The sequence below is a fragment of the Astyanax mexicanus genome, chromosome 18, assembly GCF_023375975.1.
Source record: "Astyanax mexicanus isolate ESR-SI-001 chromosome 18, AstMex3_surface, whole genome shotgun sequence".
NCBI lineage: Eukaryota > Metazoa > Chordata > Actinopteri > Characiformes > Acestrorhamphidae > Astyanax > Astyanax mexicanus.
In genome coordinates this window covers 6591260-6609641 of record NC_064425.1, presented here as the reverse complement: position 1 = coordinate 6609641, position 18382 = coordinate 6591260, and the positions used below count along the sequence as shown (strand labels likewise).

The following is an 18382-nucleotide window of genomic DNA, read 5'->3' as shown; positions in this document are numbered from 1 at the left end:
TACAGCTTGAGTAAATTTGCTGTGCCATTCTCCCTCCCTCGTGTCATGTGACTTGTAAGTGTGTAAATGTGAAGCAAGCGTGTTAAGTTTGGTGTTTTGGGTTCAGTTCTCTCATACTGGATTCTAGATATTCAACATGCCACCTCATGGCAAAGGTCAGCCTGTAGTGAGGTCAGCCTGTAGTTCTCAGACCACATGCCACACACTGCATCAACTTTGCATGAAGAAAGCCTCTTCTGAAGCTGCTGCACAATAAAGCCTGAAGACAAGTAGTCCAAGAGGGTTAAAGTAGTGCTGGAAAATAATAGTGGCTACACAAACTTTTGACACTTTGGGCACAATTCAGCCGTTTTTATCCATACTCACTTTTGTGAGAGAGAGAGATAGAGAGAGAAAGACAGAGAGACATTGGTTAGAGAAGAGGAGAGAGAGGAGGTCTGACTCAAAATAGATTAAATGAGTTCAAGTTCACGTGATTTTTTTTAGCTCTTTCTCTCTCTCTCTCTCTCTCTCTCTTTCTCTCTTTTTCAGGTTTGTGTAAAGCTAAATGTGTGTGTGAGAGAGTGATGAAGTACTGCAGTGTTTCTAACTCTCGACTCTCTGTGTGTGTGTGTGTGTGTGTGTGTGTGTAGAGTACGGAGCAGGTGACAGCGTTCTGTCGGAGTCTTCATGAGATGAATCCTTCATCAGATGCTGTTTCTCCTTCCTCTGGACCGGAGTCTTCCTCGGCGGGGGTCAACACAGCCCCCCGGCAGCTCAGCCACGCCGACAAACTGCGCAAAGTCATCTGGGAGCTGGTGGAGACAGAGCGCACTTATGTTAAGGTCAGTACCACTGTGTGTGTGTGTGTATGTTTGTAATAGCACCATTAGTAGTGTGAAAAGTGTACAGTATGTGCTACAGCTAATTTGACACCAGTATAATATACAGTACTATATATATATTGTAATATAATGGTGTCATTTCGCTAGAATCTATTTAGTACTTAATGAAATGAAATACAGGAAGTCACTCCGAGTTGCATACTCATGCTGCATGTGAAACTGTTCTTCTAGCCTCATCGCATGCATTAGCCAATAACAGAGAATAGACAGAAAAACAAGTGAATCAGGAAAAGCACACGGACTGATGTCAACCTGTAGAGCCATGGAGGGAGCGTCACAGTGTCGTTAGCATTCATATTAGAAACCATTGCAAATTTAATGAAAAACAAAAAACTCTCTCATCATATGTGTTTTCTTTCTTTTTTATGATTTGTTTACATTGTAAGTTTAATATCGAAGACTATATTAAAGCTATACAGGAAGTAAGTATCACATGTATCTTTGAGGACAGATCTGCACACTCTTGGTATTTTAATCTCAGTGTCTTCATGAGGGAGAGTCACCTGGAATAGTTTTCTCAGTGTCTTGAAGAAGGAGTTCCTGGAGGTGCTGAATAATATTTGCTGCTTTTCTTTCACGCTGTGAAGCTCCAGCTCCTCCCAATTAAATCAACTCAAATCACCATCTCAGTTCATCAGGTTTAGTTCAGGGGATTCATGTGGAGGACTAACACTTTTTTTTACTGTTTATTACACAATTCCATATGTGTCCTGTAACTGTTTTGATGTATTTAATATTAATCTACAATATAGAAAATAATTTAAATAAATAAATAAATAGAATTTACTAATTGTTTGTTTGTTTCTCTTTTTTTTTTTTTTTTTTTCTCAGGATCTGAACTGTCTGATTGGGCGATATTTGACCCCCCTGCAGAAAGAAAGCTTCCTCACTCAGGATGAGGTACATCTTTACATATATACATACTGGATACAGTTCATATGCTATATCAGAAGGTTGGCAATAGGCAGCCCGCAAGCATTAAACATGTGGCCCGTGAGGTTGTTTGAGCTTAAATGAACGATAATGAAAAAAATAAATGAATAAACCGCTTCTCTGGCGAGCTTTTGTTTACATCCCTCCCCTGTCTCTCTGTCGCACTTGGCGTGATTTTAGTTTGTGCTCGTTCTTGGGCTCCTTTTCTCCTTATAGGGGCGTTTTTTCCTGACCGTGTCGCAATTCACTAGACGGGGCAGCGATAGTGTATTGGACAGTGATCGTGATGACATGGGTTTGACTCCGCATGAAGGGTGGTGTGTTTATTATTATTTTTATTTTTTTTTTCTTGGGTTTACCTGCTTTGAGACCCACTGTTCGGCAATTGGGTTCAACAACCCTCTGGGCTGGAGAGCTTCTAGTCTGTAGCACTCAATCCCATTACACTTTTTACACATTTTACAATACAGAATTTTTTTGTGGCCACGTAATGGCTTGGACAATATATGGCATAATATATATGTTTATATATGTAAACACTATCTCTAATGAATGCATTCTGCTGCACCCATTGCTGACACAAATGTGCAAATGTCACACACAGCTTGTCTTGTGTATTGACTCCATGCCTAATGCAGATGTGGGCTAGAGGGGTATAAAGCCCCCAGTATTGAGCTGTGGAGCAGGGGAATTGTATTATCTCGAATGATGGAGCTCTTTCCAATACTTCTGGATGGAATGAGTTGTGGAGTTGCTTATGTGGCTGCATGCAATCAAAACCTCACAGCAATGCTCCAAAATGCAGTAGAAAGTCAACCCTAAGCCTAATACTGAAGAATGTATTTACATATTGTCTATAACTCATGTGCTATATATTATTGTTACTTGTGCTAGTGTATGTCTCTGAGACTGAGAGGTTTGTGTCCAGGGGGCGGTGGCCATATCTGTGTGTGTGTGTGTGTGTGTGTGTGTGTGTGTGTGTGTGGGCGCTGTTCTATATTGAGCTGTGTGTGGGATCAGATCGACAGTAAAATACGGACATATTCATTACTGTAACACACACACACACCCTCACTGTAAATCAAACCCAGTGAAAATACACACACACACACACACACACACACACACCACACACACACACACACACTCATATACCATCTCAGTTCAGTGTAAGTGCTTTTGTCAGTGTAATGATGGTGAGTGTGTAGGTGTTTAGAGTTACAGTCTGAACCCTGACTGCCTGAAGATGCTCTTATATTACAGCTCTGTCTGTCTGAGTGCATAACAGTCAAGAAGACTGGTAGACAGACAGACAGACAGACAGACAGACAAACATGCAGGAAGTCAGGCATGTAGGTAGACAGACAAGTGACAGATAAGGAGGACAGGCAGATAAAAAGATAGATATTATTATTATTTTTATTATTTATGTATATTCTTTTTACCAGACATGTGTTATGATGTCATCTAAGTAACCATGGATTAAAAAAAACAACCATAAAATTTTAATATACAGTAACAGTCAAAAGTTTGGACACACCTTCTCATTCAATGCTGTACATTGTAAATTAATACTAAATTCATCCAAAATATGAAGGAACACATAAGGAATTATGTAGTAACTTAAAAGTTTTAAACAAACCAGAATACTCTGTGAAGCATTTAGGTGCTCTTATCTGGGGTGCTGGAGCAGTCCTGATGAGAGCCAGTTTCATCAAGAACTTGATGATACTTTCAAAGTTCTCGAAAAGTTTCGGATTGACTGACTTTCATTTCTTAAAGTCTTTCTTTCTTTACTTAGTTAAGTAGTTCTTGATGCTCTCAAACACATTAAAAGGCAAGAAATTTAAGTAATTAACTCTTGACTAGTTCAGCACAGCTGTTAACTGAAAGCCTGAATTCCAGGTGCCTTTACCTCATAAAGCTGACTGAGAAAATGCAGCCAAGATGTGCAAAACTGTCATCTGGGCAAGAGGTGCTACTTTAAAGAATCTAAAATATAAAACATATTCTGTTTTTTTTTTCACTAAACATTGAGATTAAGGTGTGTCCAAACTTTTTGCTGTAATTACGGTATATATATATATATAAAGTTAAATAAAGTAAAAGTGAACTGGACTAAAAATGAATAATTATATTAATGCAAGTTTGTTGCACAGGTACATTACATTACAAACACAATTCCTACACATATTATTATAATAATGTTTATGTAATGTGTGTGTGTGTCAGCTGGACGTGTTGTTTGGGAACCTGCCAGAGATGGTGGAGTTCCAGGTGGAGTTCCTGCGGACGCTGGAGGATGGAGCACGGCTCGTTCCCGACCTGGAGAAACTGGAGCGAGTGGAGCAGTTTAAGGTAAGCTGCAGAACCGCACAGCTAAACCCAGCAGAACTGCACAGCTAAACCCTGCAGAACAATACAGCTAAACCCAGGAGATCCACAAAGCTAAACCCAGCAGAACCACACAGCTAAACCCAGCAGGACCACACAGCTAAAACAGCTAAACCCAGCAGAACCGCACAGCTAAACCCAGCAGGACCACACAGCTAAACCCAGCAGAACAACACAGCTAAACCCAGCAGGACCACACAGCTAAACCCAGCAGAACAACACAGCTAAACCCAGCAGGACCACACAGCTAAAACAGCTAAACCCAGCAGAACCACACAGCTAAACCCAGCAGAACAACACAGCTAAACCCAGCAGAACCACACAGCTAAACCCAGCAGAACAACACAGCTAAACCCAGCAGAACCGCACAGCTAAACTTATCAGAATTACACAGCTAAACCCAGCAGAATTACACAGCTAAACCCAGCAGAACAACACAGCTAAACCCAGCAGGACCACACAGCTAAACCCAGCAGAACAACACAGCTAAACGCAGCAGGACCACACAGCTAAAACAGCTAAACCCAGCAGAACAACACAGCTAAACCCAGCAGAACCGCACAGCTAAACCTATCAGAATTACACAGCTAAACCCAGCAGAATTACACAGCTAAACCTAGCAGAACAACACAGCTAAACCCAGCAGGACCACACAGCTAAACCCAGCAGAACAACACAGCTAAACCCAGCAGGACCACACAGCTAAAACAGCTAAACCCAGCAGAACCACACAGCTAAACCCAGCAGGACCACACAGCTAAACCCAGCAGGACCACACAGCTAAACCCAGCAGAACAACACAGCTAAACCCAGCAGGACCACACAGCTAAAACAGCTAAACCCAGCAGAACCACACAGCTAACGCCAGCAGAACAACACAGCTAAACCCAGCAGAACCACACAGCTAAACCCAGCAGGACCACACAGCTAAACCCAGCAGAACCACACAGCTAAACCCAGCAGGACCACACAGCTAAACCCAGCAGAACAACACAGCTAAACCCAGCAGGACCACACAGCTAAAACAGCTAAACCCAGCAGAACCACACAGCTAAACCCAGCAGAACCACACAGCTAAACCCAGCAGAACAACACAGCTAAACCCAGCAGGACCACACAGCTAAAACAGCTAAACCCAGCAGAACCACACAGCTAAACCCAGCAGAACAACACAGCTAAACCCAGCAGAACCGCACAGCTAAACCTATCAGAATTACACAGCTAAACCCAGCAGAATTACACAGCTAAACCTAGCAGAAAAACACAGCTAAACCCAGCAGGACCACACAGCTAAACCCAGCAGAACAACACAGCTAAACCCAGCAGAACCACACAGCTAACGCCAGCAGAACAACACAGCTAAACCCAGCAGAACCACACAGCTAAACCCAGCAGGACCACACAGCTAAAACAGCTAAACCCAGCAGAACCACACAGCTAAACCCAGCAGAACCACACAGCTAAACCCAGCAGAACAACACAGCTAAACCCAGCAGGACCACACAGCTAAAACAGCTAAACCCAGCAGAACCACACAGCTAAACCCAGCAGAACAACACAGCTAAACCCAGCAGAACCGCACAGCTAAACCTATCAGAATTACACAGCTAAACCCAGCAGAATTACACAGCTAAACCTAGCAGAACAACACAGCTAAACCCAGCAGGACCACACAGCTAAACCCAGCAGAACAACACAGCTAAACCCAGCAGGACCACACAGCTAAACCCAGCAGAACAACACAGCTAAACCCAGCAGAACCGCACAGCTAAACCTATCAGAATTACACAGCTAAACCCAGCAGGACCACACAGCTAAACCCAGCAGAACAACACAGCTAAAACAGCTAAACCCAGCAGAACCACACAGCTAAACCCAGCAGAACAACACAGCTAAACCCAGCAGAACCGCACAGCTAAACCTATCAGAATTACACAGCTAAACCCAGCAGAATTACACAGCTAAACCTAGCAGAATAACACAGCTACAGTTAGAACATCCAACACACACCCACCCTCATCATTCTCTTGTGTTGTAGAAGATCCTGTTCTCTCTGGGCGGATCTTTCCTCTACTACGCCGACCGCTTCAAAATCTACAGCGCCTTCTGCGCCAGCCACACCAAAGTCCCCAAAGTACTGGTGAAAGGTAAACTCACTCTACCAATATATATCTCCCTCTCTCTCTCTCTCCCTCACTCCATCTCTCTCTCACTCTACCAATATATTTGTCCATCAATCTATCTTTCCCTCACTCTATCACTCTCACTCTACGACTCTATTTCTCCCTCACTCTCTCTCTCTCTCTTCCCCTCACTCTGTCTCTCCCTCACTCCACCACTCAATCTATCTCATTCTCTCTACCACTGTGTCTCTTCATCACTGTATCTCTCCTTTTCTCTCTACCTCTCTCGCTCTGTGTCTCCCTATCTCTTTCTCTTTCTTTCTCCCTACCACTCTCGCTCGCTCACTCTCTCCCCCTCACCCTAGCACTCTATCTCTCCCTCACTCTACAACTCAATCTCTTCCTCACTCTACCACTCTCACTCTACGACTCTCTCACCTTTACTCTATCTTTCCTTGACTCTAAAAATATATCTCTCCCTCATTCTAACTCTCTCTCTCACTCTACCACTCGTTCTCTCCCTCACTCTACCACCCTATCTCTTCATCACTTTCTCTCTCCCTCTCTCTATCTCCCTCTGTCTCTTCCCATCCCTTTCTCCTTCTTACTCCCTACCAATCTCCCTGTCTCTCTCTCTACCACTTTCTCTCTCTCTCTCTCTCTCTCTCTCTCTCTCTGCCTCACTCTATCATGCTATCTCTCCCTCCATCTCTTTCTCTCTCTCTCTCTACTTTCATCTCTTCGTTTGTTCTCCTTGTTTAGTATAATTTTGTTTGTTACTGTGGCCAGTGCATAATAATAATAATAATAATCTCACATTTATTGGGTCCATGATTTATTAATATTGTTATTGTTATTGTGATCGTGTGTGTGTGTGTTCCTGCAGCAAAGACAGATCCTGCGTTTAAGGCGTTTCTGGACGAGAGGAACCCCAAGCAGCAGCACTCGTCTACTCTGGAGTCCTACCTGATCAAACCCATTCAGAGAGTCCTGAAATACCCCCTGCTGCTCAGAGAGCTCTACACACTCACCGACCCCGACAGCGAGGAGCACTACCACCTCGACGGTACTGCACACCCACATTATAATTAATTATACATTAATATACTTTTACTGCATATTTATATCATTAATGTGTGTGTCTGTGTGTGTGTCTGTGTGTGTGTTTAGTTGCGATGAAGGCTATGAATAAAGTGGCGAGTCACATTAATGAGATGCAGAAGCTTCATGAAGAGTTTGGTGCAGTTTTCGATCAGCTCATCTCAGAACAGACTGGGGAAAAGAAAGAGGTGTGTGTTACACTCTGTTACACCCTGTTATCATACTCATTACACCCTGTTACACACTAACAGATCCTGTTACACTCAATTGCATTCTGTTACATGCTGTTCTGCCAAACTCTGTTACATCTTATTGTAACACATTACACTGTGTTACATCATCCTATTGTAACACATTGCACATTGCACATCCTATTAAGTCCTTTTGCATCCTGTCACCCTCTATTAGCAGTACACTGTTTTCCTCCCACTACACTGTTACAGCTTATTATTCTCTATTACACTATCATTTAATGCATTTAACCATGTAACATCCTGGTACAATTTTCCACAATCTGCTACACCCTGTAATACCCTATTAACACTTTGTTATATCCTTTTTTACTCCGTTACACTCTGTTACACGCCATTAAACCATATTACATTCTCTTACTCGATCATTTTACCCTGATATATCCTAATGCACATAATACCATGCACTTAAACCTATTCCTTATTATACAGCAATACACTTATTGAGTTTTAAACCTTTTAACTCACAACTTCCTAATTAATTTAACCCCATCATATTTCTTATATCAACTTATATAATTTAACTGGCCATATATACTGAATGACACCTTATTACACCCTGATAAACCCTATCTAACCACACTGTACGCTGATGGCTCCAGGTGGCTGACCTGTCTATGGGTGATCTGCTGCTGAACACCTCAGTGACCTGGCTCAACCCCCCCTCGTCTCTGGGCAAGTGGAAGAAGGAGCCCCAACTTGCAACGTTTGGTACGACCCACCACACATACACTACTACACACTCAAATTGCACCACTGAAATGTTGAAGAACACTTGTAATAGTAGTCATTCAGTATGTATGTTGCATATATGTTTGTATATGGACCAGAGTTTGGAGTCTTAAAAACATGAAAATCAAAGTGTTATCTTATCACACCACTTAATTTATGAAGATCTCATTCTCATGTATTCAAGGTCTATGTTTTAATATAAGTGATATTGCTGTAGCAATTTAGAGTGATGGGAAGTCAAACTTAGGAAAAATGTCTATTCGGTTTTGCATAAACCAGATTTTGGAGTCCTATAAAACCAGCAAATTAATGACACAATTAAATTCATGAAGAAACATTTCTATACTGTTAATGATAGTATTCTATACTGTTAATATCTAATAAGTATAAAGTGATGTTACTGTGGCATTTTAGAGTAATAGGAGGTCCAAAAGGAGAAAAAAATGCCTTATTTCGTTTTGCATAAACCATATATTGACAATACCAGCCCTGGGAATACAATCACTCTCACACAATACAGTCATCTAAAAACATACACTGTTGCTGAAGCTGCTCTCTGATCTGTTAATATGCTGTGTTTGATTGCATCCGTGCTCTGTGTTCTGTTCTGCAGTGTTTAAGACGGCCGTGGTGTTTGTGTGTAAGGACTTTTCCAAGCAGAAGAAGAAAATAGTGAGTGGGATTCCCGACCTTCTCTCTCTTCCAGACACTCCGTTACATAAAGATCAGATTCAGAGTGAACACTTCTGATTTAATTTATTGTTATACTGCACAGAACACAGACTAACTTTCTCTCTCCCTCTCCCCCTCTCTCTCTCTCTCTCTCTCTCTCTCTCCCTCCCTCTCTTTCAGGGTGGATCTCACCGGGCGTCTATCTCTGGTGAGGAGCGAGATCCGTTCCGTTTCCGTCACATGATCTCCACCAGCGCCCTCCAAGTGCGAGCTCTGAGTGGTGCAGGTAAACCAGACCAAAAACACACACACACATTTCAATTTGTACACAGCATCAAAGCTGAGTTGAATTTGCCTTTTAAATATTATGGTAATACTTTACAGTGTTTTTACAACTAAAAAATCAGAAACAAAATCTGAACCACTTTAGTAAGTAGATTAAAGAACTGTGCTATATCGTCATCACAGACGTGAATTGCATCTCCCGTTCTTCACACTGATTGGTTTGTAGAAGTGTGTGTATTTGGAGGGAGTTGTGCTGAATTTTGTTCCCTGCCTGAATTTGGTCCACACATGCTACTTTGATAAAAAAAAAAAAAAAAGTCTGAACCCAACTGATATGTTATGAAAGCACCTTTAGTTTTAAATGTCGCTACCTAGTGGTGCATTATAATAGCACAGTGTAAGTGCCGCTAACAAGCTGACTCTTTTGCTTGTTTGTGTGTATGTGTGTGTGTGTGTGTGTGTGTGTGTGCAGATGGTGACAGTGCTACAGTGTGTGAAATCATTCACATCAAATCGGAATCAGAAGGAAGACCAGAGAGAGTGTTCCACCTGTGCTGCAGGTCTGACCGCTGTCCAACACTTATCACTTTTCCTTCTTCCCCTCCTTTCCTCCTCTATCTCACTATTTCCCTTTGGCCTCCTTTGTTTCCTGTTTATTTTTTTTTTTTTACCTTAAGCTTCTATGTCTTATTTTACTAAATGTACTTCACTATTGTAAGTCGCTTTGGACAAAAGTGTCTGCCAAATGTAATGTAATGTAATGCAGTGGTGTGCAGTGAGGTCCTTCTAACCCTTCAGAGAAAGGGTGACAATAAATGCATGTAAATAATTACATAATTTTTAGTCAGGAAATATATATCATAGCTATTGTAAGTGTATGAATTTATTTTATAAATTAACTAAAATAAAAAACAGCAACTAATTTAAAGCATTAGTCTGTGTTTTTTAGATGCTACAGGACTCTTATCTGATAATGTAATGAATCTGTTAGCAAGTCGAAAGACAGTGTAACCAATCAGATTCATGATTTTCACTACGGGGGCGGGGCCATGGCTGCATAACCCCTTCTCAGCGTTGCTTAGTGTAAAACGGTTCGCATGCTGGATTAGTTCAATAGTTAGCGAACTATCATGGAATTGCGGCTGTAAATCAGACAGATATTGTGTCATATCATGTTAAAATGCCTTTTTCAAGGCTGTCCTTCAATGTGAAACTAATTTACAATAAAAGGCTGCCTGACTGGTGAGTTTTTGTGTGTACTTAATGTTTTGGCTGCCCTGGTGTACTGGTGTAGGCATAAATATAATGGATTTTTGTTGAACGGTTGTATTTGTAGGCAAATTAAGCATTTATTGTTTGGTCTATTGTATACTTTTGTTGTTTGTAGCTGTATTTGTGGGCTGTTGATGTGTATTAAGTTAATATAACTAGGTCAAGACAGAGAATATGTAGTTATTGTAATATTTATCTACGTGTCGGTCGGCGGCGGCGAGGTGGGGGGGGATTACAGAAGGGGTACCCAATATATTCACTGCACGCCACTGATGTAATGTAATATCACTCTCACACTCAGTATTGCACAAACACTCTCTCATATACACCCTCACACACACTCACCGTATTTTTGTAACCCTAAGGCCCAGTCCCATTTCACTTGTTGCTCTAAACACTAAGCTCCTATGAGAAATAGGATTCAGCAGTAGTGAAAGTTGCTGATGCTGAAGATATAGTAGTAAATGTCGCTACCTGCAGTCAGAATGATGAACAGAAATAAAAAAACTCTGTTCTTATTGCTGTTCCTCTTCTGTTCAGTTCTCCCGAGAGTAAGAAGGACTTTCTGAGGACGGTGCACTCCATTCTGAGGGATAAGCAGAGACGGCAGCTGCTGAAGACCGAGAGTCTTCCTCCCAGCCAGCAGTACGTCCCGTTCGGGGGGAAGCGCCTGTGTGCTCTGAAAGGAGCCCGTCCCGCCATGAACCGAGCAGGTAAACCCCTCACTCACCTTCTGGTCTCTAAGTTTTAAACTTCTCCCCTTGCTCTCCCAAAGACACACGGATACTCACACTAAGATAATTCAGTTATTTACAGATAACTGCAGAGAAATTGCATTTAATCACAGTTTATTACCCCAAAAGTATTTAACTTCAGTAACAATACCAAAAAATCCATTAACCATGATTACCCACACATTTAATTATTAATTATGATCTGTAAAAAACATAAATTGCAGTCAAGCACAATTATGTAAACAAAGAATAATGCCGTTAATGACAATTAACTACAGAAAAATGCAATTAATCACAATTACTTACCAAAAATTCCTCACGATTTTGTATACAAAATAATTCAAATAAAATTATGGTACTTACTAACTACACAGAATTAATCATAGAAATAGAACTAGATTCAGTTAACTACAGATTCTTATGCACAAAAATGTAGAAATATCACAATTACCAACACAAACATTCATTATTTATTTATTCACAATAAACGTAAGAAAATAAGTCATGTAATGACAGTTACCTACACATAAGTAAATCAATAAATCACTTAATTACTATTAACTGCACACAAATAATTGGTAACATTTTACATTAAGAGTCACATATAACGGTGCTTATAGTAAATATGTCAACTAATCATTAATTTACAGTAGGAATTACATTATTTAAAACATGTTGTAATGATTAATAATATCTTAACCAGTGTCAATTAATAATCATTTGAGACTTTCTGTTGTAAGTACTGTTAATTAATGTACACCTTATCATGATTAACTAGAGATAAATAATGTGATCATTCCAAATTAACTTCATGAAAATAATGGAATATAATGCATTTAAAAGTAATATAATTTAATGCATTTGAAGAAATTAGCTCAGTGACAGAGCAATTGTACAAGGCTTATAATGACCCAGTACAGTTATTTAATGTTTTCTGTGATCATTTTATAGCTGGATTAGTTTAGCTTGTTTTAATATTATTTAATAATTAAAATGACTGTTTGGATCTGGTTGCAGCCTCGGCTCCGACGCGTACGCTGGGGCGGCGTAAGCTGGTGCGGAACCGCTTCACCATCGATACAGACATCGTATTCGACGCAGACGCCGATGCCGACCCTGACTCTCCGGATTCCCAGCATGCCCTGCAGCCGGGGGACACAGACCGCTGGGTGGAGGAGCAGTTCGACCTGCAGCGCTACGAGGAGCAGGAGCAGGTAAAGGAGACGAACATCCTGAGCGACGAGGAGGACGATGAGGAGGAGGAGGAAGACCTGAGCCGGTCCGCTCTGAGCCCGGCGACGCCAGATGACGTGGAGGGACAGATCTCGGCGCTGTCGCTGGGAGAGGACGAGCAGGCCGAGTCCGACAGCAAAGACTCCAAATCCCAGCATGCTATGCGGCTTTCTCACTTGGGGAAACAGTGCGCCGTGTCTGTCGCCAGCGTGGACGACCAGCCGCCGCCCGGCGACGAGGTGGTGTGGGTGCGGCGGGACGTCGGGAGTCCCGACAGCGACACACAGAACACTCCGGAGAGCTGAGCTCCGCCCGGCGTCTCGGAACGACGGTGCTGATCCTGGATCTGACTCCGGTTCTGGTTCTGGTTTCTCTGGAACTCTAATCTCTATTACCCTGCAGAGATTACTCCTCACCAGGGCTGAACAATGCGCACACAAATCATACAACATCACAATATAATCAATATAAAACAAACTTTCACTAGTTATCACTAATTATTAAAGTTATTAAATATTGAGTTATCAACATATACATATTGACAGAGTGGAATATCAGTATATCACTATTAGTATATTACTGCCCATAACGAATTATCATTGGTCCATTAGTATTTCATGACTCAATAAATAAATTATTTTAATTACTTCGAAATAATCATGCATTGATAATCATGGATCATGAATAATGACCACCCGTGATCCATATTTACTGATAATTATAATAAATCCATTGTTATACATGATTTCTAATTGGTAATATATTAATAAAATGATAAATTAATAATATTCCACATTATATGGTAAATTATATGTAATTATTGTTTTTGATTATTGAATTAACTATCATCAATTGAAAACCTCTGAAATATAATCAAGAGGAAGATACAAAAGCAGCGTGTAAGACTGGTGGAAGAGAACATGATGCCAAGATGCATAAAACTGTGATTAAAAACCAGGGTTATTCCACCAAATATTGATTTCTGAACTCCTAAAACTTTATGAATATGAACTTGTTTTCTTTGCATTATTTGAGGTCTGAAAAGCTCTGCATCTTTTTTTGTTATTTCAGCCATTTCTCATTTTCCGCAAATAAATGCTAAATAACGCTAAATTACTATATTTTTATGTGGAATTTGGGAGAAATGTTGTCCGTAGTTTATAGAATAAAACAACAATGTTCATTTTACTCAAACATAAACCTATAAATAGCGAAATCAAGAGCTGTATAAGCTGTGGATTTATTAATATTTATTTTATTGGTGATAAATGAATGATAAAGGCGCATCGTCCAGCCCTAGTGAAACTAATCCTGTATCAACACTCTTACTCGGACTTATGGGACCCCTGTAGAGGGGCTGGGGAGGGGTCTACTATAGAATTTGACCCAATCTAGAACCAGAACCTTGACTAATGTTGAACAAACTGCTGATGAACACACCTGCACAGACTGTCTGACAGTGATGTACAGGTAACTGAACACACCCAACCCAACAGGTTACTGAACTCAACACACACAAACACACACACACACACACACACACACACACACTTTCAACTGTATATCAGTGTAACACACATTCAGCTGTAAGATAAAACGTTATCTAGTGGTGAAAAAGCAGCCCACAGACACGCCCACCGTTACAGAATGACCCCCGGGTGGGGGGTGATCACTCACAGGGTGAATCCCTCGATACACCAGAAGATTTAATCACTTATTACCTTTGCACATTCCTGCAGGCGGCTGCTCTAACTCTCGGACTTCCGGCCGCCACCCAATCACAACCACTCTCATCATTCCATTTTAATTATTGTTTATTCCTTTATTTACGCATAACAAGTGTTTGGAAGTTGTGTTATTATTATTAAAGGGCTTCTGTTTACTTTATTTATTACGCCCAATGAAGCCCAAGCTTACGGTGGATCTGGATTCAATTTTTCGTTGTATATATTAGCAGTTTTTAATTGCTGTGAGCAAGGATTTGTTTTACAAGTTTTACATGCATTCACACAAACACACACACAGAGTAAAGACTGTAATGCATAGAAAAGCTCTTTATGATAGCAAACACAGTCCAGTCAAACCTTTAGACCCTCCTGACACTCTGTAATAGCCACATGCTAAAATGATCACAGTTGCTTTCACTAAATATTATGTACAGTACCAGTTAATAGTTTGGACACCTTAAATTCAGCATTTTTTCCATTATTTTTAAATGTTTTGCATTGAAGATTTATACTAAAGTTATTCAAACTACAAAGAAAATGTGAAATTATTTAGTAAACAGAAAACTTGCTAAGTAAACCAGAATAAGTTTAATATTTTAGATTCTTCAAAGTTTTGCACATCTAGGCTGTATTTTCTCAGTCAGCTTTATGAGGTAGTCACCTAGGCTTTCAGTTAACAGCTGTACTGAACTCATCAAGTGTTAATTATTTGAATTTCTTGCTCCTCTTAATGTGTTTGAGGGAATATTTGAGTAATGCTCTAATCCATATTATGACACGAACTTCTTAACTAAGTAAAGAAAAGTTCAGTCACTGCCAGTGTTTTGAAAAAGTAATAAGTTATAGTTACTAGTTACTTCTCCAAAAAAGTAACTGAGTTACTAACTGAGTTACTAAAAGTAACTAGTTACCAGTAAAAGTAACTATTGCGTTACTTTTGTGTTACTTGCCCCCGTAACCAACGCCGTTATTCCCATCACTGGTCACTGCAAAGACCGTCAAAAACGTTATGATGAAACTGGCTCTCATCAGGACCGCACCAGGGATAGAAGAGCAAGAGTTTCCTCTGTTGCACAGGATACGTTCATCAGAGTTACCAGCTCCAGATAAGAGCACTTCAGTATTCATTTACATTGTAGAAAAAAAGATATCAAAACATTTGATTGATACTGTACATATCAGGTTAGTTACATTAGCTACTTTTACTTGATAGCCACATGCTAAATGGAAATGGAATGGAATTTAAGCTTTTTGTCCTTAGTAATCAGTAATCATGTTTAATGGTTTAAATTTGCTTTCATTCCTTTCATTATTAGCATCATTAGCTTTCCTTGCTAATCCTTGCTAATAAAATTAGCTTCCACTCTGTGTTAGCCACATGCTACATGCTTTATTTTAGCCTTATCCCTTTTAGGAATGTTGAAATGAGTTAAAATAAAAGCCTTATTGTGAGCAGGGGTGTCTGACGGTTTGGTTGTGACTGTATTTGTGAGCTCAGTGGTCATCTTTAGGGTCTTAAGTCCGACCCTTTACCTTTACCGGTCGGTGCAGTTCAGTGGAATATTGATCTCTGGTCTCTCGTCCGTTTTCACCTGCAGTAACGACACTGTTGTTGTTTTTCTTCAGTATCTTATTTCCTTTAACCCAACAGATCCTGTTTTACTTGAATTTTGACTTGTTTGCGACGGCAATAGTGTTTTTTAGTCTCGTTTTTTTATGCTTATCTGTAACAGACAATGCTCTGACCTGCTTTAACTGCACACTACATCACCGAGTCCAGTCCTCAGTACCCCGAGGCCGGTCCAGATTTTTCTTCTTTCACCACTTCCGACACACCTGAGCCAGGTAACGCTCTAGATTACGTGGCTCAGCTGTAAGAGAATAAAAATATGGACCACAATAATGTGGGTGAGGACTGGACTGAGCCCCAAAACCCGAACCTTTAATCCGAACCTTTTCTTTATTTTCTACATAGTTTTTTATTTCCACATTATGAAAATCCAAATTTGCTGAATGCAATCAAAAAGAGCAAAATAAAAAAGTGGAAATTTATTTTAGATGGATGTACTGTAGAATATGACTTACTGAATATACCCATTGTGCTACAAAGAGTGTGTTTTTATTTTGTAAATAGAACAGTGTATTGATATTATATCAAATAAAACTTGTTTCGTAAATATCCTTGAAATTCATCTGTGTGGTTTGTTTTTATTGTTAATTAAACAACAAAGCTACAAAAACTATTGCTACTACTAAGTTACAGCTGAGCTGCAACACCTGAGCCTGCCTAGTTCTCACTGTGAGCTGTAGATGAAACTACCTCCACCATGTTTGGAATCTGGACATTATCCTGGCTAGCTCTCACTGTGAGTTGTAGATGATGAAATTACCTCCTCCATGTTTGAGTGCTGTACTTTTTCCTGGCTAGTTCTTGCTGTGAGTTGTTGAGCTGTTTTAAACTGTTCTTTCTGTATTACACCATCAGGAGGTGAATCAGAATTCTGGGATTTCTACACACAACTCAAACACATTCACTATAAAAACAGATCATTTTATTTAAGAGAATCTGAAGAAACATCTACATAAAAGGGGTCATAATTGGGTGCTAACAGTTGTACAGGTGAAACATGTATGAGTGTTTAATTGTACAGACACCACTTTTCTACATTGTTGTTCTTCACACAAGGAATACATCCTTTATTGTCACAGCGATACAGAGGCACTCTAGCATTCACTTCTTTTATATTGTCACGCCATTGGCTTGTACCTTCATCATATTTCCAAATACGTGTGAAAACAAAGGCTTTTGGACCTTTGTGATAGGTAAACATGTCAAGGGCTGGGATAATGCTGTACGGTTTTCTAGGTGTTGAGCAGGTATTCACGCAGGGAGAGTTGTAGGTGTAGAAAAGCACACAGCCTCTTTGGTCTTTATTTAGAAGATTCTTAACAAGTGGGTCATTGCTAGCTTTGTTTGGTGGATTAGATTTAACCAGTAAGAGGTACTCAGAGTGATAACTGTTAGATGTTTTAGGGATTTGTTTTGGTTTGGCACTGATCAGTTTATCACTCACAAAAAGTCTGGATGGACTGTTCATTGTATTGTAAACGTTGTCTCGATCAACATCTAAAAAGATCTGATCAGGGTTGACGCCAGGATCACACATACTGGCTGGGGTGTTGAAGGCCATAGCAAACTGACAATCTCCATAGCTGAAAAAACACACACAAACAGTAAAGATTAAACGAGCATCCATATTACTTTGTATTTAACACTAATAGTCATGTGTATTTTGGGGTAAAGTACAGTGAAAAGTTTGGACACAAACTTTTCTATTTATTTATTTTATTTATTTCCTGCTTTGTAGATTTATATTAAACACATAAACAATTAAGGTAAACATATGGAATTGTATGTAGTAAACAGTGAAAAAAGTGTTAGTCCTCCACATTAATCCCTGATCTAAACCTGATCAACTGAGATGATGATTTGAGGTGATTTAATTGGGATGAGCTAAAGCTTCACAGCGTGAAAAAAAAAGCAGCAGCTATTGTTCAGCACCTCCAGGAACTCTTTTAGCAATTGAGAAACTAATAATTTATCAAATGTGTATGAGATTATAGATTAACAAATGTAATTTTGTATGAAATGCAACAAGGTGACAGAAGTAATTATTGGTATTGTTTTGTTTGATTATACATATATATTTTTTTATTAATGAAAATGATCTCACCCATATTCATTTCGAAGTAATTGGATGATCTGTGCAAGGTTTTTGATTTGAGGGTCGGGAACAGGAGAGAATAGGGAGGGCAGGGAGAGTCCAAGCATCAGGACAAACCACACCTTTACAAGACAGCACATTCAAGGCAAATTGTCTGGATTAAAATTCCATAGCTTTGTGAAACATGAACAGACTAGGACACACCAAGACAAACTTGTAGACCTTTTGTAGATACAGATACAGCATTTTAGTACTTAAGTACAGTAAGGCAGTAATAATAATACTCCAGTAGACACAGATACAGTATTTTAGTACT

The 18382-nt window shown here is 39.9% G+C and overlaps 1 protein-coding gene across 4 annotated transcripts in view; it reads left to right on the top strand.

Moving 5' to 3' along the window:
* Positions 1-16529, top strand: part of tiam1b (TIAM Rac1 associated GEF 1b) — a 97289-nt gene extending 80760 nt beyond the window's left edge. For all 4 annotated transcript variants that reach the window (XM_049466963.1, XM_049466964.1, XM_049466965.1 and 1 more), the window contains 12 exons: positions 633-824; positions 1716-1784; positions 4050-4175; positions 6250-6358; positions 7221-7400; positions 7505-7623; positions 8289-8397; positions 9032-9090; positions 9271-9376; positions 9848-9935; positions 11188-11360; positions 12399-16529. In XM_049466963.1, the coding sequence (XP_049322920.1) occupies positions 633-824; positions 1716-1784; positions 4050-4175; positions 6250-6358; positions 7221-7400; positions 7505-7623; positions 8289-8397; positions 9032-9090; positions 9271-9376; positions 9848-9935; positions 11188-11360; positions 12399-12919 (1851 nt within the window). In that variant the 3' untranslated portion in view covers positions 12920-16529. The remainder of the gene's footprint in view (positions 1-632; positions 825-1715; positions 1785-4049; positions 4176-6249; positions 6359-7220; positions 7401-7504; positions 7624-8288; positions 8398-9031; positions 9091-9270; positions 9377-9847; positions 9936-11187; positions 11361-12398) is intronic.
* Positions 16530-18382: the final 1853 nt, after the last annotated feature.